At 40.9% G+C, this 26,016-nt stretch overlaps 1 protein-coding gene and 1 long non-coding RNA gene across 2 annotated transcripts in view; both read left to right on the top strand.

Moving 5' to 3' along the window:
• The first annotated feature begins 1,770 nt into the window (after positions 1-1,770).
• Positions 1,771-2,741, top strand: LOC127560619 (uncharacterized). The gene is made up of 2 exons (XR_007953379.1): positions 1,771-2,145; positions 2,321-2,741. It is a non-coding gene; the product is annotated as an uncharacterized LOC127560619 (long non-coding RNA).
• Positions 2,742-3,184: 443 nt separating this feature from the next.
• BRDT (bromodomain testis associated) overlaps positions 3,185-26,016 on the top strand; it is a 38,987-nt gene continuing 16,155 nt past the window's right edge. The window contains exons 1-12 of the mRNA XM_052000007.1: positions 3,185-3,273; positions 12,457-12,694; positions 13,940-14,077; positions 14,875-14,989; positions 16,070-16,233; positions 16,558-16,911; positions 19,053-19,181; positions 19,725-19,913; positions 20,525-20,703; positions 20,881-21,170; positions 21,257-21,370; positions 21,448-21,594. Of these exons, the coding sequence (XP_051855967.1) occupies positions 12,506-12,694; positions 13,940-14,077; positions 14,875-14,989; positions 16,070-16,233; positions 16,558-16,911; positions 19,053-19,181; positions 19,725-19,913; positions 20,525-20,703; positions 20,881-21,170; positions 21,257-21,370; positions 21,448-21,594 (2,008 nt within the window). The 5' untranslated portion in view covers positions 3,185-3,273; positions 12,457-12,505. The remainder of the gene's footprint in view (positions 3,274-12,456; positions 12,695-13,939; positions 14,078-14,874; positions 14,990-16,069; positions 16,234-16,557; positions 16,912-19,052; positions 19,182-19,724; positions 19,914-20,524; positions 20,704-20,880; positions 21,171-21,256; positions 21,371-21,447; positions 21,595-26,016) is intronic.

The raw sequence follows: 26,016 nt of genomic DNA, 5'->3' as shown, positions 1-26,016 counted from the left end.
GTTAATTGACAATTGTGCCTGATAATGACAGAAGCTTCTTTGGTGTTCTGTGCTGCAATTTGTAGGCATTATCTCATTTTATTTTGATCTACACAATAATCCATTCCCAAATGTGAAGTGCCTTTTTACCAAGATGAGAGTGGAGAAATTAAATATCCTTGCCACAAGGGACTGGGATTTGAAAGTGGTCTTTTTTTCTTCTTTTTTTCAGCCAGACATAGGGTTAGGGATTGGGATTTGAAAAAAAAAATTTTTTTCCCCTTTTTATTCTGACCAGACAATAGGGTTAAGTCCAGGTCACACTAATGCTAGTATCAAGCAACTCCTGATTCCAAGGCCGGCCATCCCTATCTATCTGCCCCAAGCTGAGGTCCAGATTCCAAAACCTGCCTGATGTCTATTGGTGACTATAGGTTTATATTTGTGGTTATGGAATTGGTGCTTGTGGCCAAGAAGATCTGAATTCAAGTCTGCCTCAGACTCTTCCTAACCTCTGTTTGCCTCAATTTGTTCATTAGTAAAATGGGGTTAATAATAGCCCCTTCTCCTCCCCTTGTGACAAATATCAATTGTAATATTGTAAAACAGTCAGCACAAAATAGGCTATTAATAAGTGCTTATTTCCTTCCTTTCTCTATACAGGGTAGAGAAATTCAAAAAAGAGAGAGAACTCCTGATAGTAATTTGGAACAGGGGAGTAAATAATTTTTATGGGAAACAAAAGACCTGAGCTACAGGATTTCATAAATTGAGAAGATTTCCAACAGGTGGAAAGAGAGAGGAAGAGGAGGTCCCAGGCCTTTTTTAATGGGAGTCAACAGCCTGAATCAAGTTGTAGAGGGAGAAAATCAATATACTGCTTATGGGAGAGGACAAAAAAGAAAGAAATTCTTCCCTCATTGCACTGCAGGGTTGGTGTTTGGGGGGAGGAAACCTGATAGGGTGGAGCTGGAAATCGGACATGAGTTTGACTTGATCTTGCCACACTATTAGGGATCATTATTAACAGGTGGTAATTATAGGATGATTGAATAAGATTCCATTTTGCTTAGCTGGTGGAAACTAGATCTGTAAAGTGTTTGATATCTGCCTCTAGAAATGATTTTGTGTAGAGACACACAGGGAAAAACAGGTAAATGGAGAGATAGGAAGAGAAGTAGACAGATGGATAGAGAGATAGGTGGATGGATGGATAGATGGGTGAAGAAATAGGGAGACAGAGAGACAGGTAAATAGATGGAGAGGTCAATAGGTAGATAGACAGATGGATAGAGAGAGAGGTGAATGGATGGATGGAGAAATAGGTAAACAGAGAGAAGAGATGGTAGAGATAAATAGGTAGAAAGATGGAAATATAGGTAGGGAAAGATGGAGGACAGAGAGAGAAACGGGAATACACAGATAGGTAGATAGTTGTATACTTTTTGTTCCCTTCCAGTAGAAGGTAGGCTTCCTTAGTTTGGTTTCCTAAGTTCAAGAACTGTCTCATGGGGTTTGGGGAGATTTCTATTCCCAGAATAACCCCTACTATGTGCCAGCCATAATTCCAGTGTTTAATGCTGATTATTTGATCCTCACAATGACCCTCTGAGAAGATAGCCGCTATTAGATCCCCGCTAACCCAGAGTCTTGCACGTAGAAAGCCCTAAATAGAATTGGAATTGAATGGAACTATGCAAAACGACTAAGTTTGTCTCCTTCCCCAATTCTTTCCTAGCTGCTACCTCCCTCCGCGGGAGAGAACGAAAAGGAACTAAGAAATAGGAGATTTTAAAAAATAGTCTTGGGAATGATACTCGGTCCCGGGGTGGGGGAGGGGAAGGAAACGAAGGAAGCCACGAGTTGTTGAAGGGGAGTTGACCGGGAAAATGGCCTTGCTCCTGACCCAAGCTGCTGGAGCCTGCGCCGAAGAGCTCCGTTTTAAATGGCCCGGCGTCCAATTTCCCTCACCTCCCCGCTCCGGGTACGGAGATAAAGAGCGAACGAGGGCCGGCCATTCCGAGAAGCGATCTTAACTGACCCAGAGCTTTGCTGCAAGCCTCGGGGAAGGTTCATTTCTTCCCTTCCGACCCTTGGGCCGGGGGCTGCGGGGCCCGCAAGCAGAGCTCTGCGCCCAAAGCCCGGTGCCCTTTTTCGGCTTTCTCGGTAGGTGCTTCAAGGTCAACCTAGGGACCTTGACCCTGTGCCAGGCATCTAATAGGAGCTTAATAAATGTTTAATGAATTGAATTGGAGCGGGGCCTCGTTTTGAAAAGTTGGTTTTGGAGGGAAGGGAAGAGTGCTCTGTTTTTCCAAACGTCTGCCTTTCTCTCTACTTGCAGGTCCCAGATCTCTAGCCGTCTCCACCTCCACCTTCCTCCCAGACCTTTAAGACCTGGACCTCAATAAGAGATCCTGAAAGACTTTCGGCTAAATGAACCGCTTGCGGGAGAAGCGCTGAATTTGGAGTCGGGCACGGGGTCAAAATCCGGATTCGGCCACTACTGGGGCGTGTGACTTTTGAAAAATGCACTTCCTATCCAGCAGTTTGTTTATCTGAAATTGGAGTCCTCCTACTCTATTTAATAACTTAATAACTCAGCAAGTGCTTACTTGCTGCACCTGGTCTTGTGCAAATTGCTTTGTCAGTTTCCTGGTTTGTAAAATGGGGGTAATTTACGCTACCTGCCTTAGAGAATCGTTGGGAGAATTTTTTTTTTTCTTTTTCAAATCTTAAAATAAAGTTATTCTGTATTGGGTTTAGATTTTGGATTGTTTTGTTTTGCATGTTTCTAACATTCAACGAAGGTCACGCGCGCTAAGATGCAAAGGCGGGAGAAAAAGCCAAAATCTCTGCAAACTATAAACTGCTTTTTGCAAAACATTTCTGTAGTATCATGCCCAAAGCAAGCTTACCAAACTTGAAGGGCAATGTCCTAAAGGGAAAGGTTTGCATTGCACCCATCGTAATAAAAATTGTCTTATGCATTTGGTCGCCCAGTTTAAACGACTAAGACCGCGCTATATTCTGTGTTGTTTTGCAACAAAGTTCGCGCCACTCCAAGAAAACCCAGATTTCTGCAAAACGACTCCTGGAGCACGTGCAGACTGGAGTGGAACGCACAGATTTCAACTTGGGCCGCAGCCCCTGGGCAGGCCACGCCCTCGTATGGAACACGTGATCCAGATAGACCAATGAGCGGAGGGACGCTACCAGATCGCCTATAAAAGTGCCTGCTAGAGCCCGCTTACTGCCGCCATTTCGGGTGAGCGGTAACGGCGACGGGTGAGCGGCGTGAGTATCCTGCCCCTGCGGGCCCTCTCCCTTCCCTTTTCTGGCCCCCTACAGTCCTGGGGGCATCTTGGCGGGCAGGCCGCAGCCCTCGAGCTCGGCCTGGGAGGGAGTGGCTGGTTGCTCCGGGCCCAGTGGGCCAGGCCTTCGCAGAGCCCGCGGCGGTTACTGGGGCGGTTAGAGCGGGTGGCACTGCGCCAGCGGAGCCTCTGGGTAGCCCCGGGGACGGCGGCCTCGTGGGCCGGGGCTTCTCGGGCTAGGGCTGGGCAGCCAAGGACGCGCGCTCGGGCCCAGGCTTCGGCTTGGAAGCTGCAGGGGAGTTGAGCGAGCGTGGGCTGGGCGGGGCTCGACCTGCGGGAGGCCGGGCTGGCCTCCCCTCGGGCAGCTTACATTCTCGGTGCTAGTTGTGGTCTGACGCTGATGCTTTTGCTGGACCTGGAAGCAAATTTCTGCTGGGGGAGGATTGCTTTTAGCTGGTGTTGAACCTTAGCTGACCTTGGAAGGGACCGCTATGCTGGCGTGTCCACACTTCTACTTGAACTTAGATAGAAACCTTCCCTCCCTATTCCACTGCTTCCTTGTTTTTTGTATTCATTATTTTATTATTTTTATTTTTTGTCATTTTATTTTATTTCATTATTATACTTTAAGACATTTCAGCTTACTTTAAATCTTTAAAATTTTCTTTAACTTTTTACTATTTGGATGTAAGATATTTAATTTATTTTAAGCTTTTAAAATAATTTAAACTTTTGTTTATTTAAAATGCTTAAATTTATTTTAAATCTTTAAAGTTACTTTAAGTTTTTATTGTTCAGATACTTAAAATAATTAAATTTATTTTAAGCTTTATTATCTAAATATTTTAAATTTAATTTATTTTTTGTCTATTCCTTGTTTCTGGGAAAGATGAATAATTTTTTTCATTCTTTGTAGTATTTAACATTAAGGTCACGAATTGATTATAGAATGTGGTGCAAGATACTTGTCTAAGCCAAATTTCTGGCAGATTGCTTTTTTTTTTTTTTTCGATTCAAGCTTTTTATTTTTTCAAAACATGCATGGACAATTCAACATTAGCCCTTGCAAAACTCTGTCTTCTAATTTTCCCCCCTTTCCCCGTTCTAACCCCCCAAAATTTTACCTGCCCTCCCCTAGATGGCAAGTAGTCCAACATGTTAAACATGGTAGAAATATGTTAAATCCAATATCTAAGTCCAAAATATATATATAAATCTATACAATTATCCTGCTGCACAAGAAAAAAAGAGAAGCAAAATAAAATACAAGCAAACAACAACAGAGTGAAAATGTTATGTTGTGAACTACACTCACAACACAGTCTTCTTTGGGTGTAGATGGCTCTTTTCATCACTGAACAATTGGAACAATTGAATCAGCAGATTGCTTGATACATGGTCCTTTGAGGGAGAAGCTAACAATTGGGATGGAAGAGTTGGATTTGGAGCCAGGAAATAGAGGTGTTTTCTCTTGGAGCTCTGCTCAGTACTTCCCACTAGACTTTAGACAAACACTGGCTTTGATTTAGGAAAAGGGTCAACTGCAAGATATTTGTGGTGCTTAAACTCTGGGCCCTTAGGTCTTAGTAGCACTGCTCAAAGCATGGAAAAGGGGAAGTTTGAAGTCTGGTTATTCCCAATTCCAAGAAAGCCCCCCCCCAAAAAATGCCCAAAGACAGGGTTTTAAATAAAATTGAAGTGGAATATTTATAAACCTTAGTAGTTCTACTCTACAGAATGTCTGTCTTGAGGTGAAATTCTAAAATATAAAACTTAATTTTTAAAAGTTAAAACATTGCAAAATCCAACAAGATGCATTTGTTTAATTTTTTAAAACATGCCTATGGTGATTGGGGTTCCTTAAATATTAAACCTCTTTAGATTATAGTGATCTATCCATAAAGAAAGGCAGAGGTGGGCTGAAAGGGACTGGAGATAAGTATAGATGACTTTTGCTATCAAACCTGTGATGATTAATCTTGTTGAAGATTAGGGAGATACTGAGCCTGTGGAATTAAGTAGATACTTAGAGGTGAAGGAGCTGAGCCCCGGGGAGGAAAATCGGGGGCCTGTCCTTTCCTGGGCTTTGAACTGTCTCCCCCATGAATTAGGGCAGAGCTCAGTCATCCCTCCAGGGGGTGTAAGTAGGGAAATGGGAGGCAGATGGAAAGGGCTTGGAAGCAACAGCAGGGAAGAATTTGGACCCGGGATTGTACTAGGCAAAGACACAAAGCCCTTGTCCACAAGATACTGATAGCAATTTCTATTTAGTTACTTGTAATGGACTATCAGCCAAGTAAATGGGGAGGGTGCTAATAGTTTGAAGGGGTTGGGAAAGGCCTGTAGTAATGGGAGAGGTTCCTCAGGCTTGGGCAGTGATTTAGGAAAATTGTTCTGGCTGCTCTTCTGGAGGAATTGGAGAGGAAGGGCTGAGCTAGGATCCTTATGATTCAAGGGTAGCAAAAAGCGGCACCCCTGCCAACCCCCAGAACTTATACCTTAGTGGGGGAGGGAGGACTACAAGCAAGCACAAGTAGGAAAATAAGTTGTATACAGGATAAAGCGGGAAGGCACTAAAGCCCTCGGGTAGAAGCTGGGATTGTAGTTGGGATTTGAAGGAATCCAGGAGAGCCGGAAGTCAGATTGGGGGAGAACATTCCAGACCAGTGAAAATATCCCCAAGAGAGAGAATGGCAAGGGCTAGAAGAGGGATCGGGCAGTGTCTGGCACAAAGGGAAGATGTCATTTAATCCCAGGGGTGCCAGGGGACTACTTGGGTTCACTGAGTTGGGGGGGGGGATAGTGTGGTCAGCCTATGCTTGGGGAAAGTCCTTTAGTGGCTGAGCGGGGAGGGGGTCAGAGCTGAGCAGGAGGGAGGCCGGGCTGGTTGGGGGACTCTGCTGGCAGGGGAGGGGAGGAGCAGGGTCCCAGCAGTGTCAGGGAGAAGCGGGCATGTGGGATAGAGATGCTGCAAATGACAGACTTGGGCCATAGATTGGAAATGGAGAGGGACCCGTGGCTGAGAGCGAGACTTGCATTTGGGGGGGGGGGGGGAGAATGGCAGCTCAGGAATAAATTGAGAAGTGGGGAGGTAATGATTAGGGGGGAAATGATGACTTAGGTTTTGGACTTGCTGAATTTAAGATTTTTATTTAAGATTAAGAATATGAAACGTTTGGGATAAACAAAAAGTAATCGGAGATGTAAGATCAGAGTTGAAATTGAGGCAAGGCAAGTCGATTGTAGACTTAACTGATGAGAAATGACTAAATTCATGGGAGCTGATGAGATCCCCAGTGAAGTAGTATAGAGAGAAGAGAAGGGGCCCAGGATTAGAAGGCATGACCTGGATGAGGATCTAACAGAACTACCAGGTAAGAGAAAAACCTGGAGAAATTGGTGTCCAGAAAGCCCAGAGGAGAGAAAAGGTCCCCAGAGGCTGCGAGGAGGTGAGAAAGATGAGGATCGCCAAAGTCTTTGCGCTTGGCAGTTAAATAAATCATTTGTAATTTCGGAGAGACCAACTTGGCTGAAGTGGGTGTAGAGGAATGGGTAGAAAAAAGTGAAAGTGCCTGGTGTAGATGTCCTTTCCAACAAGTTTAGCTACTGAGCCGGGATGGCTTTTTAAAGGAGCTAGGAGAAAGGGAGATGAGGGATATGCCAGGAAGAGGTTGGAGGAGAGGAGAGAATGGGGTTTATTGTGGATGGAAGGGTCCACTCTTGGTAATGAATAGAGACACTTGTTCATTTTCCTATCTCAAGTAGCAGAACGTGGCAGAAGGCTTCTCTGAGAGAAAGATGAGAAAGAAGGAAAAAAATGTGGGCAGATTGGCTTTTTTTTTTTTTTTTTTAGTGAGGCAAAGATCTCGTGTGTTGGGGGCCGGGGGGGGAGGGAGCGGTGGTGTTGAAGGGCAGATGAAATGATTTGGAAAAGCCCCTGTGGAGAGCGGTATTTCTTGCTTTGTTATGGCTCCTATTTTTATTCATTCTTTTAAAATTTAAATGAATTTTGTTCAGATTTTTCAGGATTTCTGTTACGAGGTTCATTTGGAATTTATAGTTTATTTTTCTAGGTTTTTTAAGTTAAATGCCCAGTTTATTAATCTTGTACTCTCATAGAAGTGTTTAAAGAAAATTTTTCAATTAAGTACTGTTCTGGCTGTATTCCCTGATTATTTTCTTCCATGAAATCATTGTTCTTGAGTGTGATTTGTTTTTTGAGTCACCCATTCTTTAGGTTAATTCCTAATCAGTTTGATTTCGTTCCATTACTTCCTTATTCTAGATGCATTAACTTACAGTTGTTTTTTTAGTTGCATTATGATCTAAAAAAATTGACTGTTTTTACATTTAATTCTGATATTCCTATGCTCTGATGCAAAATTTTTGAGGTTTTATTCTCAGCTCAGAAATATGTGCATGGTCCTTTGTGTTTTTCTATTTTCCAATTTCTATTATTTTTCCGAGATCTTTTTTATTTAGTTTATTCTGAAATTCCCTTCAGGTACTTTTGTTTAGTTTCTGAGTCTGAGAAGGGGTCAGTTTAAATCCTGTTATTAATTAATGTATTTCTTCTTATAATTTGTTTAACTTTTAAGAGTTTAATTATTATACCATTTTGGTGTATCCATGTTTAGTGTTGATATCAATTCGCTTTCTGATACTTGTCAGCAAAATGTTGCTTTCTTTTTAAACTCTTGATTAGATCTATGCTCTTAAGTCATAATTACTACTCCTGTTTTTGTTTGTGTGTTTGTTTTTTTTTGTTTTAATTTTTTAACTTTTGCTTTAAACAACAAGAATGTAATTCCAGCCCCTTGTTTTTACTGTTTCAAGAGTGTTTTTTTGTAAATGAGATGACATTAGGTCCTACTTTGTAATTCCTTCTGCTCTTTTTCCATTTTCTGAAGGCCATCAATTTATTCACAATTATACTTGTCAATTATGTTGCTTCTCACTAATCTTTCCCCGAGGCAGGTAGGTGGGATGGGCCTGGAGTCTGAGGGACCTGAGTTCAAATTTATCTCACTTTTATTAGCTGTGGACCCCTGAGCAAGCCATCTGTTTGCCTTAATCTAGTGATAAAGGAAATGGTAAACCTCTTCTTGTGTCTTTGCCAAGAAAACCCACTGGACAGACTGGTCCACGGTGGTCAGTCAGGCATGGCAGATGGACTGAGAAACAGCCAATTGTGTGTGTGTGTGTGTGTGTGTGTGTGATGGAGACAAAACGTGTATTTTCTCTTGACCATTTTGAATCACAGCAAGGTTTGTGTCACCCCACCTCCATTTGTGTAGACTTCTACTTTGACCCCCCCAGTTATGTGAGAATTTACCCTGTCCTCCTTCACATCGCCTCTTCCCCTTTTTCGTCATTTAAGATGATCAAAACACAATGAACCATTGCCAAGCCTTCTGAGGCTCTGATAGTGTCATCCCTCTGAGTCCCTTAAGATTGTTTATTTGTGTTTATACATTCTCTTGGTTTCTGTGTTTTCATGTCAGCTTTATACTCGGCTCTTGTCTTGTCTTTGGGAATGCTTGGAAGTCCTCTATTTTATTAGAGGTCTACTTTTTTCCCCACTGATTGTACAATTAGTTTTCTTTGCCTTTTGGAATATCAGATTTCAAACTCTCCATTAGTAGCAGCTAAATGAGGTGTGAGTCCAATTGTGGAACCTCAGAATCTGAGTTCTTTCTGGCTGCTTTTTTTTTTTCTCTTTGATCAAAAAGCTCTACATTTGAGCTCTAATATTCCTAAGGATTTCAAGAAGTGACTGGACCCCAGGACTGCATCCCATCTTGTCCCAGGGTTCTCAAATGCATCCCAGCCTCATTACTGTCATTTAGCGGCCTTGGTTTCTCAAGCAATAACTCTGGGCTCTGGACCTTGGGTGCCCTGAGGCATGGCATGAACACCCCTCCTTGCCCCCGAGATTGTATCCGGGTAGATTGGAGGTCTTGGCATCTGAGGGCAGAGCGTGGGGTTTGATATGGGGGGAGAGGCTCATGCCTCTCTCTCCCCCCACCCTCCCAAGCCTGGCACAGGGCTTAGGTCCCTCAGTTTGGACTCTGTTGTTTACAGGGATAGTGCTGGGGTACCAGGGTCAGAGCTGTGAATGGCCTGGGGGGAAAGAGGGGATGAGGGGAAGGTCTTAGGCCTGGAGCCCCTCAGGTCTTGTCCAGGCTAGGTTTTCTGCTTCTCTGGTGACAATATACTTTCTAATTCTTTCTTCAGAAGCTTGTTTCTTTTATATTTTTTTCCTCCAGCACTCTCATCACATGGTAAAGACTTTTAACTCCTGGCTCATCCCTTCCAGGGACTCTGATTAAATTTGTGCCCAAATTGTGTTTTTCTTTGTCTTTACTGATAGGTGTTTTAGAGCCATTCTGGGCTGGGTTTTGTGGCTTGAGCCTCCTTGACCCCATCATCACTTTATGGTGGGATTCTTTCTTGGCCCCTTCCAGCCCCTGCTTCCCAACTTCAGACTTAACGGGGGCATGTCTGGGCCTTGGGTGGCTTAGACAAGGACTAGCAACTTTCAGTATTTCTCCTTGAGATCACCAAGTGAAATATACCGAGGAGAGAGCTCCACCATAGGAGAAGGGAAAGGAGGGTACTCGGTGGTCAGACAGTTAAAGTAGGAGGAAACCAAGAGACATCCAGATCAAAACCTAGAGAAGAGAGTAAGAATTAATTGTGGAAATGGAGGAAGAAAAGCAAAGTTTGAAAGAAGAAAAGGTTGTTTGCTGGAGGGACTGGGAACTGGTTCTGACCTCCTTTTTGTGTTTCCAGCACAGTGCCTGGAACATAGTGGTGCTTAATAAATGTTTAAGGACTGTTTTATACAAGTTGAATTTGACATGTTCATAGATAATTGTCAATGAAAACATGGAATTCAGAAGCTAGAACAAAGTTGGAAATAAAGAATTTGAGCATTCCCCTGTGTAGATGAGATCAGTGGACTCATTAAAGCTAATTTTGTGATCATCAAGAAGGAAGAAGTCGGGAGAGGCTGTTTTTTAGGGTGAGGGTATCCAGTCCCTTGGAGTTGTAGAAGCCAAGAAAGATAGGAAAACTAAGCAGATTGCTGATTTGCCCTAGAAGTAAATTTCCTAATGATCCTGTAGCATTTTAAATAAACAGGAAAAATCAAGCTCTGAATTTTTGTACTTTAGGGACTTGACTGAAATGAATAAAAAACAGTAAACACTTTTTTGTGTGCAAAAGCAAAAGCATTGGGGATACAAATGAACCAGTAAGTTTTATCTTGCTGAGGGCCTCATTAGCCCTAGGGAATAATTTTCTACCCCATTGAGTTTTCCTTTCTCTTGGAAGAGCTCAGTTTGACAAAAGAAATTAAGGTTTGTTAAAAATTAGCTTTGAAGGAATGTAGGGAAGCAGAGTGAGTGATACAGAATGAGACCAATTACAAGAATTTACTTGGCTATCCATATTAGTTACAAAGTTTTGTGTTTTTTCAGCTTGGGAAGAGGATGGATTTTTAATGGTATAATTTTTTTTTTTTAAGGAAGAAGTGAATGTATCTTATGCATGGGTTAAATAATAAGAAACAGGGAAGAAGGCTGGATTGGCCAGGCTTTAGAATAGAACATGAAGAATGTAAAGCTGGATATGGGATGTTAACATTTTGAATCTTTTTTTTTTTTTTTTCTATCAATATTTAACTGGTTTGTGATCTTGTCCAAGAGACAACTTTTTGATTACTCTCCCATCTGTAATCCCCACTTTCTGACTTGAGTGTCTTTCTTTTTCTAGTAGGTATTCTTCCAAATACATCATCAACTCTGCAAATATTTTTAGGAAAACAAATAGAGGTATTTTTATTTGTTTTAAGGATTTTTTTAAGTATTACTATTTATTTTTTATTATAACTTTTTATTTACTAGATACATGCATGTGTAATTTTTCAGCATTGACGATTGCAAAGCTTTGTTCCAATTTTTCCCCTCCTTCCCCCCACCTCCTCCCTCAGATGGCAGGTTGACCAATACATGTTAAAATATGTTAAAAGTATAAGTTAAATACAATATATGTATACGTGTCCATACGGTTATTTTGCTGTACAAAAAGAATCAGACTTTTAAGTAGTGTACAATTAGCCTGTGAGGGAAATCAAAAATGCAGGTGGACAAAAATAGAGGGATTGGGAATTCTCTGTAGTGGTTCATAGTCATTTCCCAGAGTTCTTTCGCTGAGTGTAGCTGGTTCAGTTCATTACTGTTCTTTTGGAACTGATTTGATTCATCTCATTGCTGAAGAGGGCATGTCCTTCAGAATTGATTATCATACAGTATCATTGTTGAGGTGTATAATGATCTCCTGGTTCTGCTCATTTCACTTAGCATCAGTCCATGTAAGTCTTGCCAGTCCTCTCTGTATTCATCCTGTTGGTCATTCCTTACAGAGCAATAATATTCCATAACATTCATATACCACAATTTACCCAGCCATTCTCCAATTGATGGGCATCCATTCATTTTCCAGTTTCTGGCCACTACAAACAGGGCTGCCACAGACATTTTGGCACATACAGGTCCCTTTCCCTTCTTTAGTGTCTCTTTGGGGTATAAGCCCAGTAGAAACACTGCTGGATCAAAGGGTATGCACAGTTTGATAACTTTTTGAGCATAGTTCTAAATTGCTCTCCAGAATGGCTGGATGTGTTCACAATTCCACCAACAATGTATCAGTGTCCCTGTTTTCCCACATCCCCTCCAACATTCTGCATTATCTTTCCCTGTCATTCTAACCAATCTGAGAGGTGTGTAGTGGTATATCAGAGTTGTCTTAATTTGCATTTCTCTGATTAATAATGACTTGGAGCATCTTTTTTTGCACTTTTGAATTTAAGTAAAACTTTACAGTAAATGGAAATATTTTAAAAACAGACTATACAATGAACAAACTCTGGTTTTATAGGGAAAAAAGGTAAAGGGTAAGATGGTTTTGATTGAATAAAAAATGTTTGGTCAAATGGCAGACACTGGCCTAGCCCCGAGGTTCCAGTAGCAGAAGACTGCCCCTTTGGCCAGGGGTGCTGAACCTGCTCTCCTCTCCCCGGGGGGGACGAGGAGGAGCTGGGGCATTGACTTCTTGGGCGCCTCAGTTAAGTCTGACCCCATCTTGCTTTTTCCTTCCCCAGGATATATGTGTAGGGAAAACAACTCCCCATCAGGAAAAAGCTGTTCACGATGTCTCTGTCAAGTCGACAGATGGCTATTGTCAACCCCCCTCCACCAGAGTACATAAATGCCAAAAAAACGGGCCGTCTCACAAACCAGCTGCAGTTCCTGCAGAAGGTGGTCCTGAAGGCGCTGTGGCGGCACAGCTTCTCTTGGCCTTTCCAGCAGCCCGTGGATGCTGCCAAGCTCAAGCTCCCGGTGAGTGGGGGCTCGGGCACCTTGGGGTGCGGTGGATGGAGCCCCGAGGGCTTCCCACGGGCGGCCCAAACCTGGCTTTGCTGGCTGCCTTGGCGCTCTGAGCTTTTCCCTGGGAGCCGCGTTGTAGGCAGGAGTGCTCTTGTTTCCCAATCGCTCGAGAGGGCCGTGCTGTGGTAGGAGGGCCTGGGCTCAGATTATCCTCTGACTCCCATCAGCTTGTGATTAGGCAAGTTCTAGTTCCAGGCAACTCTGGAAAAAATCAGCTGGGTTACAGAGCAGGCGGCCTTCAGCACAGCATGAAGGGAGCCTCCACGCTCCCCGAGCTGGCAGAGTCAGATTGAGAACCTCGTGCCCAAGAAGCTGCTGGGAGAACATGCCATAAGACCCCTGCCTCCTTCCCGGCCCACCCACCTGGCAGAGAGGAAGGGAAAACAAAACAAGAAAACATTTCCTCTCTAGAACCAGGAGATCCTTTTTCTGGCCTTAGAATTGCAGTTGGCTTGTCCCCAAAATGCTGTTATGGATGTTTTATCCTTAAAAGCATCATCAGGTAGGGCCGAAACCAGGGTCCCCCAGTCATTGGTAGGGCCTGAGGCTTTTGCAGGTCTCAGATTTCCAGGAGCTTTTGCTGAAGCCTTCAGCCTGATTTTGTGCCATTCGTAAAGTTGTCTGGGTTCCTCCAGAACCGAGTGTGTAGCTCCGACATCTTCAGGCCAGAAACCTGGTCCCCTGCTGTGAGCTGGTCACTTGGAACCTTATTGGGGGAAAGCACAGGCTCACTGGATTAGCAATGATGGTAGATTTTTGAAGTATTTAAGATCTGGGGTGTTGGTGGTGCCCATGTCTCTTAGATTATGCCCCTGGCCCCTCTAGGTTCAAATAGATTCTTTGAGAAATTTTGGTGCAAACTGTTGTTGTTTTATTAATAAAAATGAATAATTATTAATAAAAATGTATGTTGTAAGTCTATTCCCTTCTCAAATAGAGTATACTAGTTTTTGCTATTCTTAGTTTGGTGCCAAGTTTGTCACATCTGTCAATTTTGATGTAAGGTTAGTTGTGCAATTGTATATCTTTTATTCCTGTGACAGAGACTGAATCTGTTATTATTACAAAGCTATTTGGTCTTCAGATCCTATCTTCATGATAAAACAAATTAAGTTAAATGTTTGCTTATTTTATTTGTGCACTAATTGTAAATGTGTTCTTGTTAGCATTTACATTTTCTAAACTTAAACCCCACAGGACTATTACAGCATTATTAAGAAGCCAATGGATTTGAGTACAATTAAAAAGCGCTTGGAACATAAATACTATGTGAAATCATCAGAATGTATAGAAGACTTGAAAACAATGTTCTCCAATTGTTATTTATACAATAAGGTATGTTGTTCTGCTACGTTGTTTATATATATATCTATAGTATTGGGTACTGCAAAAATATATTCAATTTATGATTGCAGTTACATACATTCTGTCTTCATCCATTGAAGAATAATAATAATAGCTAATATTTATGTAACATTTCCTGCATGCTTAACACTGCTATGTGTTTAGTATTATCTCATTTGATCCTTACAGCAATACAGGGGACACAGGTAGTATTCCCCTTATACTTACACTATACTATAAATAGGTATTAATCGGAAAACTTAAGGCTGGGGGGGATCACCCAGATAGCATCAGGTAGTGTATTTGTGCTGCACTGTACCTGTCAGGAATGGGAATTAATGGCAATAAGGAAGAGGAGACACATTCCAGGTGGAGGGAACAGCATGAGGCAGGAATGCCTGGGGTAGAGAAGGGAAGTCTGGAAAGGAAGGACAGAGGTCTCCTAGAGAAGCCTACTAGAGGCAGGCAAGAAGCCAGAGGCCACCCAGTCCAAGTGGGAGCACACCGGTCCCAGTGACCTCTGAGGTTCTCCCACATCTGCCTCCCTCTGGCTTTTCAGCCAAGGCCCTTTTTCAGAGACAAAGTTGGTTATAATAATCATATAGAGTAATGTTATTTCAATTGGAGAGTCTGTCTTTAAAGTTTAGAGATACTATGAGTAGTGCGGTAACTTTTCTGATTGGCTTTAATGTAGCCTCCTGCGATGTGCCAAATGCTGTATGCCCCAAATATTTTTTAAATGATGGAATTGAAACTGGATAAACATGAGTCTTTAATTTGTTTTGTAGCCAGGTGATGACATTGTTCTCATGGCACAAGCCTTAGAGAAACTGTTTACGCAAAAAATGTCTCAGATGCCTCCAGAAGAACAAGTAATAGGTGGAAAAGAAAGGAAACGAAAAGGTAAGAAGCAAAACGGGTGGGAGAGTGCCGTTAGCTGAGAGCTTGGTCAGACCTGTCGAGAGTCATGTTGTATTTTGGCTTAAAAATTAAGGGGTTTCTTGTCCAGATTTTGTTAGTAAGTCTTGCTGTCGTGCATTTGGTTTCTCTCCTAAGAATCAAAGCCCACCTTTCTTGTGTGGCCCTTCAGCTTCCCGAAGTGCCTCAGCTTCTCTCATCAGAAGCTGGTGCTTGGCTACAAGAGAAAATCTGCCAGCTTCTACGATTGCACCTTCTCAGTCCTGCTGAGGTTCTGGTTTTGACCAGCAAGGGGGAACTGGGCGGAACCTTGGCAGAGAACAGCCAGGATTGGCCAGTTATGGTGGACTGTCGGGGGAAAATAAATATTAACCTTGTATTCTTTTGTATACCAGTCTTCAGAAGTCGTTTTACTTAAGCGATCCATCATCTGTGCCCCTCTAGCCTAGAGAGAGATGGCCAAACCAAGAGACAGTCCTTCCGTGCTCTGGGCTGTGGCTGCCCCACTAGCATTTGAGAGAACGGGAATCTTGAACGAGGAAAAAGAGAATGTATTTAAATGTAGCTTTGGGCTAATGCTCCGATCGTGACTGAGCTCCTTCTTCTGAAGGATGGGACTTTGCCAGTACAGCCTGGGTCTTAAGGCTTTCTCCTTGGAGGAGGATGAGCTTTATCTCCGCACCTTCTGAGCACGGACCGAGGGGAGATGTGCCCTTGGAGCGGTTGGTAACCGTTGGGGAGTGTGCGGGATGTGCCGGCCGCTCTGCTCGGTGCTGGTCCCTGGTCCGGTCACTTCTGGGATGAGGAGCCTCGGAGCTGAACCAGCGCGCGTTTGTTGTCAGCCCCTTGGATTAATCAAGGCCCTCAGTCTTCTGCTCAATTTAAAATGGGGAAACCTGGAAAAAGCTGAAAATGTTATTCAGGGATGTCAGTTAAATTACAAGTTGAAATGAGGGTCAAATAGAACACATAAATATTGTGTATGTACATGTATGAATAAAAATCCCACAAAAGTGGAATTCTGAAAGCATTGTTAATATTTGGCTAATTTGAACCTTGTCTTAGGTACTCAGCCATCTTCAGGAGTTTCTACTATTAAGGAGAAACCGTCTCCCAAGGCATCTGACATGATAGCCAAGCAGCAAGCGATTCCACCACCTGTGTGTCCGCAGACGGCACTTTCTCCATTGCATGTGGCTAAAGCAGCTTTGCCGAGCTGTACTACCCAAGTAAGGCAGGATGTTCTTTTCTATGTGTCAAGCAAAATTTTAACAGGGAGATGGCAATAAAATCATCTAATAAATATAATTTTTAAGGGACTAAAATGTTTGAACACCTTATTCTTTTTTCTGTTTTTTAATGCTTTGTAAAAAAAAAAAAAGTTTGATTTTTTTTTTTTTTTTTCCCTTTTAAGAGGATTTTTGGAACTCTTGTTTTAAGTGTTACTATTAGAATTTGTCTGCGTTTTCATTTTTAATGCCATAACCTATATTTTCTGTGAGTTCTGAAAAATTAAATTCTATAATTGTTAAAATTTTTGCATTTTCTTCTAGGTTAAAAGGGGTGTGAAAAGAAAGGCAGATACTACAACCCCTACAACTTCAATCGTTACAGCAAGTAGTGAATCTTCACCAACTCTAGTTGAACACAAATCTGCTAAAATACCACTTTTAAAAGAGAAAGTCGTGAAGAATATTGTACCAGATTCTCAGCAACAATATAAAGTTGTGAAAAGTGTTAAATTAACCGAGCAATTAAAATACTGTAATGAGATTCTTAAAGAAATGTTTGCAAAGAAACATGTAGCATATGCTTGGCCTTTTTATAAACCTGTTGATGTTACAGCTTTAGGACTCCATAATTACTATGATGTTGTTAAAAATCCAATGGATCTTGGAACAATTAAAGTAAGTGGTTTTGTCTTGTGTTTGCCTAGTCCTCTAGAGTCCCTGTGTCTTTGGACTAAGGTTTTCAGTTGATTTTTGTTTCACAGTTGTAGCTTTATGAATCCCAGACTTTTTGGTGTTTATTGTGTTCCCATCAAGAGACAAAATGTGTAACCGGGAACCGGTAGAGAAGATGGGCTGCTGCAAGCACACTGAATCCCCCCAGTATGAGTTTCCAGGAGTGGGTGGGTCTGTGGCTGTTGTCCCAGGACCTTCTTCATCCTAAGGCCTCTGGCTTCCTATAGAGGCTCTCTAGCCCCTGCTTATGCTTGACTCTGCATTCTTTCTTGGTAGCCGGGATTCTCTAAAATGTGTCCTCCTCTACTTTGGCATAATGATAGTCTCCTATGTTATATTCTACAATCTGTTCCAACATTTCCCCAAGTGAGAGGTACCCCATTTAAATTATAATTTTTTTTTCCCTTTTAATCACCCTTCACATCCAGGAAAATTGCTTGCAACTATTTCCTCCTGAGTTTTCTCCTCTGTTTTGCTTCTACCCTCTCCTCCAGTCTTTGCTTGGGTCCATATGGAGTTTGCCATGTTTCTATGATTATCTTGTTCATCCTTCTGTTGTCCACTTCAGAGGAGTGATCTTTTTGATACCTGTTTTTCCCATCCCTTCCTCTCTGTGCACAGTATGTTCTCATGAATCCCAATTAGAAAAATAACAAATTGTGTTCTCTTAACCCATTTCTACACAGAGTATTTCTGGTCTTTTCTTCCCAGACCCTCAGAATAGAACCATTTCATTCCTAGAGTTTTATTTTCTTGACTAACTTTCCCTATATATGGTTCATCATTATAAGTTTCCAGAGGAATACTTGCTTGTCCCTCCCCCACCTCCGCCCCTCCCCCCAGAATGTTAGAACAAAATCATTGTGAAGTTTCTTCCCAGTTACTTAAATTGACTTTTGTAAGCTGCTTTGGATTCTACATTCAATATTCCTATCTGGCCACGGATTTGGGAGAGGTCCAGCTTTGCAGGTTCAGTTACTCTTTATTATAAGGTGGATATTATAGTTTAAACTGTCATATCATGGGGTTCTTTGGTGTTTGCCCGTTCCCTTTGGGGATGCTTGCAGTGTTCCCCCTGAGTTTTTGGCCACAATATTGCCAGGACTTTTCCTGTGGAGCTTCCTTTTAGGAGCTTTGAGTGGATTCTTTTTGTTTGTCTTTGTGAAATATAGTGTCCAAGATAGTATTTAATTGTGGTTTTTAAATAGTCCAATGATTCTTAAATTGTCCTCAACCTGCTTTCCTGATGAAGTAGTTATTGTCTTCTGTTTGTGCTGTTGTCTTTTGGAGTCATGGATGGCTTAGTCTGTTTTAGTTTACAGGAACTCCATTTCCTCAATAAGTTGGCCATTTTACATTTTATATAGTCACTCTCCGGTTCTTTCATTTCAATTTTCAAATTCTCACTTCCTTCCCCCCACCCTCCAGGAATTTGAGGATCCTTGTGCAAAGCCTATCTTTTGTTCGTTTTTTTTCTTTTAGTTTGTGTTTGCTGCTGTTTGGAGCACTTTTAGGTTTGCAAGTGTTTTTTAGATTTATTAATCTCTAGTTTACTCTCCTCTTCAGCTTTAATTCCTGACTTGATGCTACATGTCCAACTGGGTTGGGCTTTGGGTGGTACAGTCTGCCCTGCTAGTCCCTTCTGGATCTCAGAGGTCCAGAGGGCTGAATATTGAGGTCGTTGTTGACAGATTCTTTGCGGCTCCCAGTGGTCTTTATTAAATATGGGTTGGACTTCTGGATGTCGCTGGCATAGATAGATATGGGGCCTGGGGCAATCTTGCCTCCTTAGGCAGTTTTCACCTTGTGTGCCTTTGTCCCGTGTAGTTCCACGTCTCCCCTGCTCCCCAGATTTAGTCACTGGGTTCATCCCTGCTCTCTAGCTACTGCCTTGTTTAGGATTGTTTGTGCCACAGAGCCAGGTGTACTTTAATCCAATGCAGGGTGTCCTTTGCTTGAGGAAAGAGGGGAAGCAGTGTGCCAAAATGTGAGTTACTTCAAGGAAGCACTAAATATCGATGCCTTTTGTTTCTGTATGCTTTTGGAACTTATTATCCACTTAACACTTGAATTATTTTTTATAGAAAAAAATGGACAACCAAGAATATAAGGATGCACATGAATTTGCTGCTGATGTTCGGTTAATGTTTATGAATTGTTACAAGTATAACCCTCCAGATCATGAAGTTGTAGCAATGGCAAGAACCCTTCAGGTGAGATGTTATTTCAGTTCTTTGCAATTTTTTCATTTTAAGAATTTAATTTGTTTTTGTGTGACTTTTGTAACAACTAATATTCAGGAATCTTTTCCTAAGAGTTTGAACACGCAGTTCAGCACTTTTGAGGTTTTGCTATCTAATTTAAATAAATCTGTCACTATTAATAAAGGGTCCCTCAGTGTGGTTGAGGGTGGAGCATGCAGTCTTTGTGGCCCACTTCAAAGTAATTTGTTTTTTTCCTCTTGATTTGTGGGATTTGTTTCATGGGAGCTAAGGCGTGTAGCCTCCTCTGTAGCATGCTAGTTTTTGTTTCACTTAGCAGGAGACCCTTTCAGAAGAGATGAGAAGAACCCTTTGGATGAGTTGAGAACACAGGATCAGTCATCCAGAATTAGAGGGGTAGGAGTTAGCCTCTTGAGGCACAGAGAAGTGCCTAAGCTGGAATGTCTTCCCTGTGCTTGTGATGGATGGAGTCTACAGCTGTCATTCCTCAGGGGCAGTTAAGCGTATGTTAAATGGAAGGTTTTTGCGTTTTAGGATGTTTTTGAGATGCAGTTTGCTAAGATCCCTGATGAACCTATTGAAAGGATGCCTATATGTTACATTAAAAAAGATGTCACAAAAACATATCGTAGAGAAAGTAGCAGTGATGCTTCCTCCGAAGACAACTCTTCTGAAGAGTCAGCTGATGAACGAGTCCAGCACTTGGCAAAACTTCAGGAGCAGGTTTGTCCCTTCTTAGGGAGGATTGGTAAGGCCATATTGGTGCACCATGAGGGTGGTTGCTCCAGTTAAATCAACCAAGCTGATTGTTTAGGTAAAACGGTCAAAGAAATTGGAAATGGTTTTTATTTAATTAAAATTTCTTAAATTTCTATATTTTTAGCTACATTAAATGATGTCTGGTTTTAAGCAATTTACAAACCTTTTTTGAAATAATGCCTCATGGACTAATGTAGTTTCAAGCTTCAAAAAAAATTTTTTTTTCATTAATGAATTGCTAGTTATTACCTGTTTTATGATTAAAATAGAGACTTTTGACACATGCTTCTTTTGGAAATTTTTTAGCCTGTTGAGCAACTTCTGGATCTATTTTTTAATTAAAATTAAATTTCATGTTTCTTTGGTCTGTTTCATATCTGAAAGTTGGAAACTATTAATTTAAAGGAAAGGGGAGATATTTTCTCCTAGGATAATTAATAAAAGTGAATGTGCAGATTTCAATGGAATGTGAGGGTCTTAAGTTAATTTATGATAACATATCTACATTTGCAGCCACCTTCGTTTTATAATTCTTTAATGTTTAATTTAAAATGTTAAATATTTATCCTTATTAGCTTAAAGCTGTTCATCAACAACTACAAGTTCTGTCTCAAGTACCTTACCACAAGCTAAAGAAAAAGAATGAAAGATCTAAACGAGGGAAGAAGAAAGAAAAAAAGAAATTTATCAACAAGGATGAAAGTCAGAGGAAGAAATTGAAGCAAATAAAACTAAAGAAAAAGCTGAAAAACAGGTGAACTTTTTATATAATTATCTGTTTATTTACCTCATCTTCTTCGTGGGTGTTTGTGTGTACATATGTGTGTGTGTGTGTATATATATACACCCAGATAGCTAAGTATCTATAATCTCTATATATTTCTTTCGCTGAATTACCTAAACTTAATAAGCTAAGTAATATTTATTACAGTCAGCCAAAAAAGACCAAGCAACAAACGTTGACGTATAAATCTGAGGATGAAGATAATACTAAGCCTATGAATTATGATGAGAAAAGACAGTTAAGCTTGGATATAAACAAACTCCCCGGAGACAAGCTTGGGCGAGTGGTCCATATAATAGAGTCGAGAGAACCATCTTTAAGAAATTCTAATCCTGATGAGATAGAAATTGACTTTGAAACACTAAAAGCATCAACCCTGAGAGAACTGGAAAAATACGTCATGGCCTGTCTGAGAAAGAGACCCCGGAAACTTCATGGTACGTAGCTCCACAAATTAGCAGCAGTCTAACTGGTATTTGTCTTTGGTTGTGGTCATGCTCACTTTTTGTCCTAAATCATGCAGCTAAGAAAATAATGAAATCCAAAGAAGAGCTTCATTCACAGAAAAAACAGGAGTTGGAAAAGCGGTTACTGGATGTCAGTAACCAGCTAAATTCTAGAAAACGCCAAACAAAATGTAGGTGACTGTTTCAAAGTGTTGGTGCGGCCCCTTAATTCTCCTGGTAGTTTATCATCTTTCCCCCTATTTTCCAGCTGAGAAAACTCAAGTGTCCAAGGCAGCTGGAGGGGCCACGAGGCTGAGCGAGAGCAGCAGCAGCAGCGCCGGCGGCAGCAGCTCCTCGGGCTCGGGCAGCAGCAGCAGCGACTCGAGCTCCTCCGATAGCAGCGATTCCGAATCAGGTTAGCTGCCCTTTTTCAGTCTCTCTGTGTAGGTGGCACATGTGTTCCTTGAAAGGCTAGAACTGCTATCTTGAAGGAATATTTGTTGCATCTAACAGGAAGCGATGATTTGTACTGCCAGATCCATTTGCCTTGTTTTCCATCCCAATCTTATCTTCCTGCCTTGAAGTTTGTGAACTTGTATAAGTCTCTGATAGGCTTGTAATGTCCAAGAGAGAATTAACAGTTGACTGAAATAGGGACAATTGCTTAATAAAACATTATAAAATGTTAGCTCTACATTAGCTTATCACAAAATTAAAGGGTCACTAAAGGCATCTCACTTTACAGTGACTGTAATCTGATTTATCATGGATAGCGAGGTTGTACAATGTATTCTCTGTTGTGTATGATACTTCATTCTGAACTGAATTAGTGTTTTGAATTGAGAAACCAACCATTCCGGCTATTCCTTCGAATTAGACTTCCCTTTTTTTTATTCAAAGTATAGCAAAATGGTTGTGCACTTCAAATGTCAAATTCTCACTTGTGCTAAATCTGTTACTTTGTACAGTTAAGTTTGAGACAGTTGAGAATTCTGTCCAAAGAAGTAACTCATGCTTCATTCATTGGGTCTTTTGCTTTAGAAAATAGTCTTACAGTTCACTCACAATCACTGCCACAAAACTAATGAGTTGGCAAAAATTTCAATAAATGTATTGGCCAGAGGTTAAAGTTAAGAATATGGGATATTTTTTCATGCATTGAAAGTTTCCTTTTTCTTTGTTCATAAATGAATTATATACTAAGCAGCATCAAGGCTGAGCCCTAGTTAATAATACAATATTGTCACATGAAAAATTCTTGCTATTTGGAAGAATTCTGCCTACTGGCTTACAGTAACTTTTAGACATTATTTTGTTTGAGTTTATATAGTACCGACTTCTGGATTTCACATTCCTCAATTATATTGTGATGACTTTATATTGCATTTTTATAGAGTACTAAACATTTTGAACTTTAGTTAAAACTTGTCATGCTAAACGGTTAAAAAATTCGGGATATTGTAAAACTTTCTTCCCCCACCCCCGCTTCCCCCATTTGACTTTTTTAAACAAAAAGCAACCTTCATAAAAATCTAAGTTGCATTTAGTGTTTTAAAATTGTACTTACTCTTTGTAATTTTTCATCCAATAAAGAGCTTGTGAACTGACATGGTAAATTGCTCTGTCTTTTCTTTAGTTGTAAGCATTAAAAATTCCATGTGTTATGATTTTGACAAACTGCAAAGGGCTTAGGCATTTCTCAGCTGCTTTTGTGAAAGTACTAAGATTCTTAGAGAGGGATGCTTACCTGTGCACAGACTCAGTGTGTCCTTAGAGGTTTTCTAGCAGCCAATTTACCTGTGGTGACAAATAGGTTGATTATTCTAGTCCATACAAACGAAACAAAGCAGGTGGCCCATTGTAGTGTCTACCTCTATCTCCTGACTCCTGGCAGTGTGACTTAAGAGTGAGTCATTTAAATTCTCCCTGCCGCTGGCAGGTCACAAAGGCAAGAAATCTCTGAGGGCCCATTTTTTCTGGAGAAGAGGCCTTTCCTTCTTAGGAATCCGTGCCCTCCTGCGGGCAGGTAGCCAACAAGTATGTATGTGATCAGCTATGACTGCACATGCCAGCAACCAAGCCCTGCTATCTTTGTCATCCTCAGTGCATTCTGCCTCCACTGTTTTCATCGTCTCCAGTTGTACCTCACCTATTTTCAGTAATGCTATTAAGTTAATATTTGTGTTTCTCAAGGACTATGTGTAATTTGGCCTTTTGCATTTCTGCTTTTTAAAGATTGTGTGCCAGCATGTGTCCAGAATCATTCAAGTCACAAAACAGAACACAGTTTTTTGTTTTTTATTTTCATCCAGTTTTGAGATTAGCAAGATACTTAAATTTCTTGGAAAGGCATATGTGTGTGGGTATACATTGTGTGTATATACATATATGTGTGTGTACGTGTGTATATGTATGTGTGTGTATGTACATAGAGTAAATAAATCTCAACACCCTCTTAATTCTACTTTCCTGTTAAACTCTGGTGACCTTTAATGGAAAAGGTTATTTTCATTTGTTTAAATGAAAACAGTGTGACTCCATAAAGTGAGGTTGGGGATGCCCTTTTTTTTGTTCTAGACTTGAGCCTAGTTAAATTGTCCAAAAGTGTAATAAGCGAAGGACTTCTATGAAAGGACTTAGAAAACATCAAATGTCTTTTTTTGTCGTCCTAACCTTACTCCCCTAGGTTTTAAGAGACCATAAGGGGTAGATGTTTTTTCAGGGACAAGGTTAGCTACCCACCGTTTCCTATGAATGGATGTAGTGAACATTAAAAATTAAACAACAGCATCAAAGGACATTTTAATGATTTTTTCCAAGATACAAATTTCAGAGAAACAAGGGGTTTCCATAAGATTAAGAATCCACAGTTGAGCTTAACCCATATCATTTAATTTTGCATCATCATTCTCTGGCATCAGAAATATTTGGTTGGAAAAATAGGTGGTTTAGTAGTCTACTAGCAAGATACAGGGAAGCTAAGCCTCCGTGCTCTAATGGTATCCTTGCAATTGCAAGCAAATGCAAAAGCATCTGTGCTGTGAGTAGCCACTCCCACCCCAGTGAATTTATGGGAAGACATGGACCAGAGGGATGGGCAAGCATGGATGGGTTGTATCTGCATCATGGGAGGAAAAGAAGATAGGCTGAAATGTTTTCACCATGACTTAGTACTAAAATGATAAACCCAATTATATTATCTCTGAAGGTTTGATGTTAAAAACCTTAGACCAGTATTTGTATTGTTACCATTTGTGTATCATCACATTGTCTTCTTTAAGTGGTTTGATGTGTCCTGCCTTTCAGCATTTAATATACTGTATATATTTGACATAAAATTTAAAATTTGAGCTTTTCACTTCCCTACTAACATTAAATTTGGGAAGTTTTTTTTTTTTTGAAGTAAGATTCCTATACCACTTGCAACTGAAGAATTAAAGCTTTTTGTAACATTGATTTCTGAGGAAGAGAGTCTACAGACGTGGGAAAAGCATTTCAAAAGTACTCCAATTTCCATTTGACTGAAGTCCTGTGTATAAAGATTTCAGTCAAGAGACCTGTAGGAGATGGGCCTATGATTTTTTTTTTTCCCTGTCCAAGTACATCTTTAGATAACATCTAGCTTTAGCATTTGCTTCAGTAGTGTGGGCAACAGATCTTTTTCTGAGGACTCCATGGCTCAAAAGAGGTCTCTGACACAAAAGTATTCAAACTTCCAGGTAAGGTCTCAGGGAAATATTGGTAAGCTTTGTAAGGGCATAATAGCTGCCTGGTTAAGTGTCGTTAAACAATAGAACAGAATAAGGCAAAAGTGGACAGAAGAGTCATGGCAGCATATCGATCTAGGTATAGAACTATTCCTGATGTGGAGTCAGGATGAGCCAGTCCTTCAGGTGAAGGAGCCTAAACACCTGGCTAAAGCTGGGGTCTTCAGGGAGGCCTGAGGCTTGTCTAGTGCAGTGGTGTCGACGAAACTGGGTGTCAGCTCTCTCTTGACCCGGACAATTACAACTAACATGTTGAGTTGTTGGCTTTTTTATTAAGTTTTCACAAGATGTTTCCCAGTTATATTTTAACTTAATTGGGGTTGCTAGGGAGCTTTGGGGGAGGACCTGCGTGGATGCCTCTGCCATGGGCACCTAAGAGAGTCTTACACGAAGTAAAGGTGGCGTGCATGGAGTGACAATCAGCTGGGCCCCATTACCTTGATCAATATCCCTAGCCCCTTTCCTAGTCCAGGGTCAATTCACATGTTTAATCGGGTAAAACGCAGAAGAAAATTGCCAGCAGTATATTAGTATATTCCCTTTTGGATAAACAGCCAAAACTAAGGGTATAAAGAAAATTGTATTTAAGCCAGTGTAAACAGGTATGTAACTATCACAGACAAGACCAATTCATGCCATGTAATGAAAATGGCTGTCGCATGGGTTGGGGTTTGGGTGTTTGGTCTTTTTTTTTTTTTTTTTTTTAGTACTCCTACATATTGATGGCAATTCAAAACAAAAGGACTTTTTAAAATCCTTTTTTGAGGTTGACTTGATTTCAGAGCTGTGAGCTATGAGATCAGTTTTGTGACCCCCTTAACTTTTCTGTTAAATAGTGTCTAAATAAAATATGAAGTAGCGATATCTATTCTTTGAGAGTCTAGGACTTAGTTTTAATGGCTAATTACTTTCTTGTTCACTAATAGGTCCCTTGGAAGAGAAGGTTTCAATATTATACTCAATCCATTTCTAGGTTTTGGAATGTCCCTTATTGGGGAGCTTGGGGGCCAGGTAAGATAGGTGCACAGGAAGGATTCTGAGGTCTAATTCACTTCTATGCTTTTATTCCT

Source organism: Antechinus flavipes, chromosome 4, assembly GCF_016432865.1.
Source record: "Antechinus flavipes isolate AdamAnt ecotype Samford, QLD, Australia chromosome 4, AdamAnt_v2, whole genome shotgun sequence".
Classification (NCBI taxonomy): Eukaryota; Metazoa; Chordata; class Mammalia; order Dasyuromorphia; family Dasyuridae; genus Antechinus; species Antechinus flavipes.
Note: the sequence above shows the minus strand (reverse complement) of the source record. Positions and strands in the feature narration are given on the sequence as shown.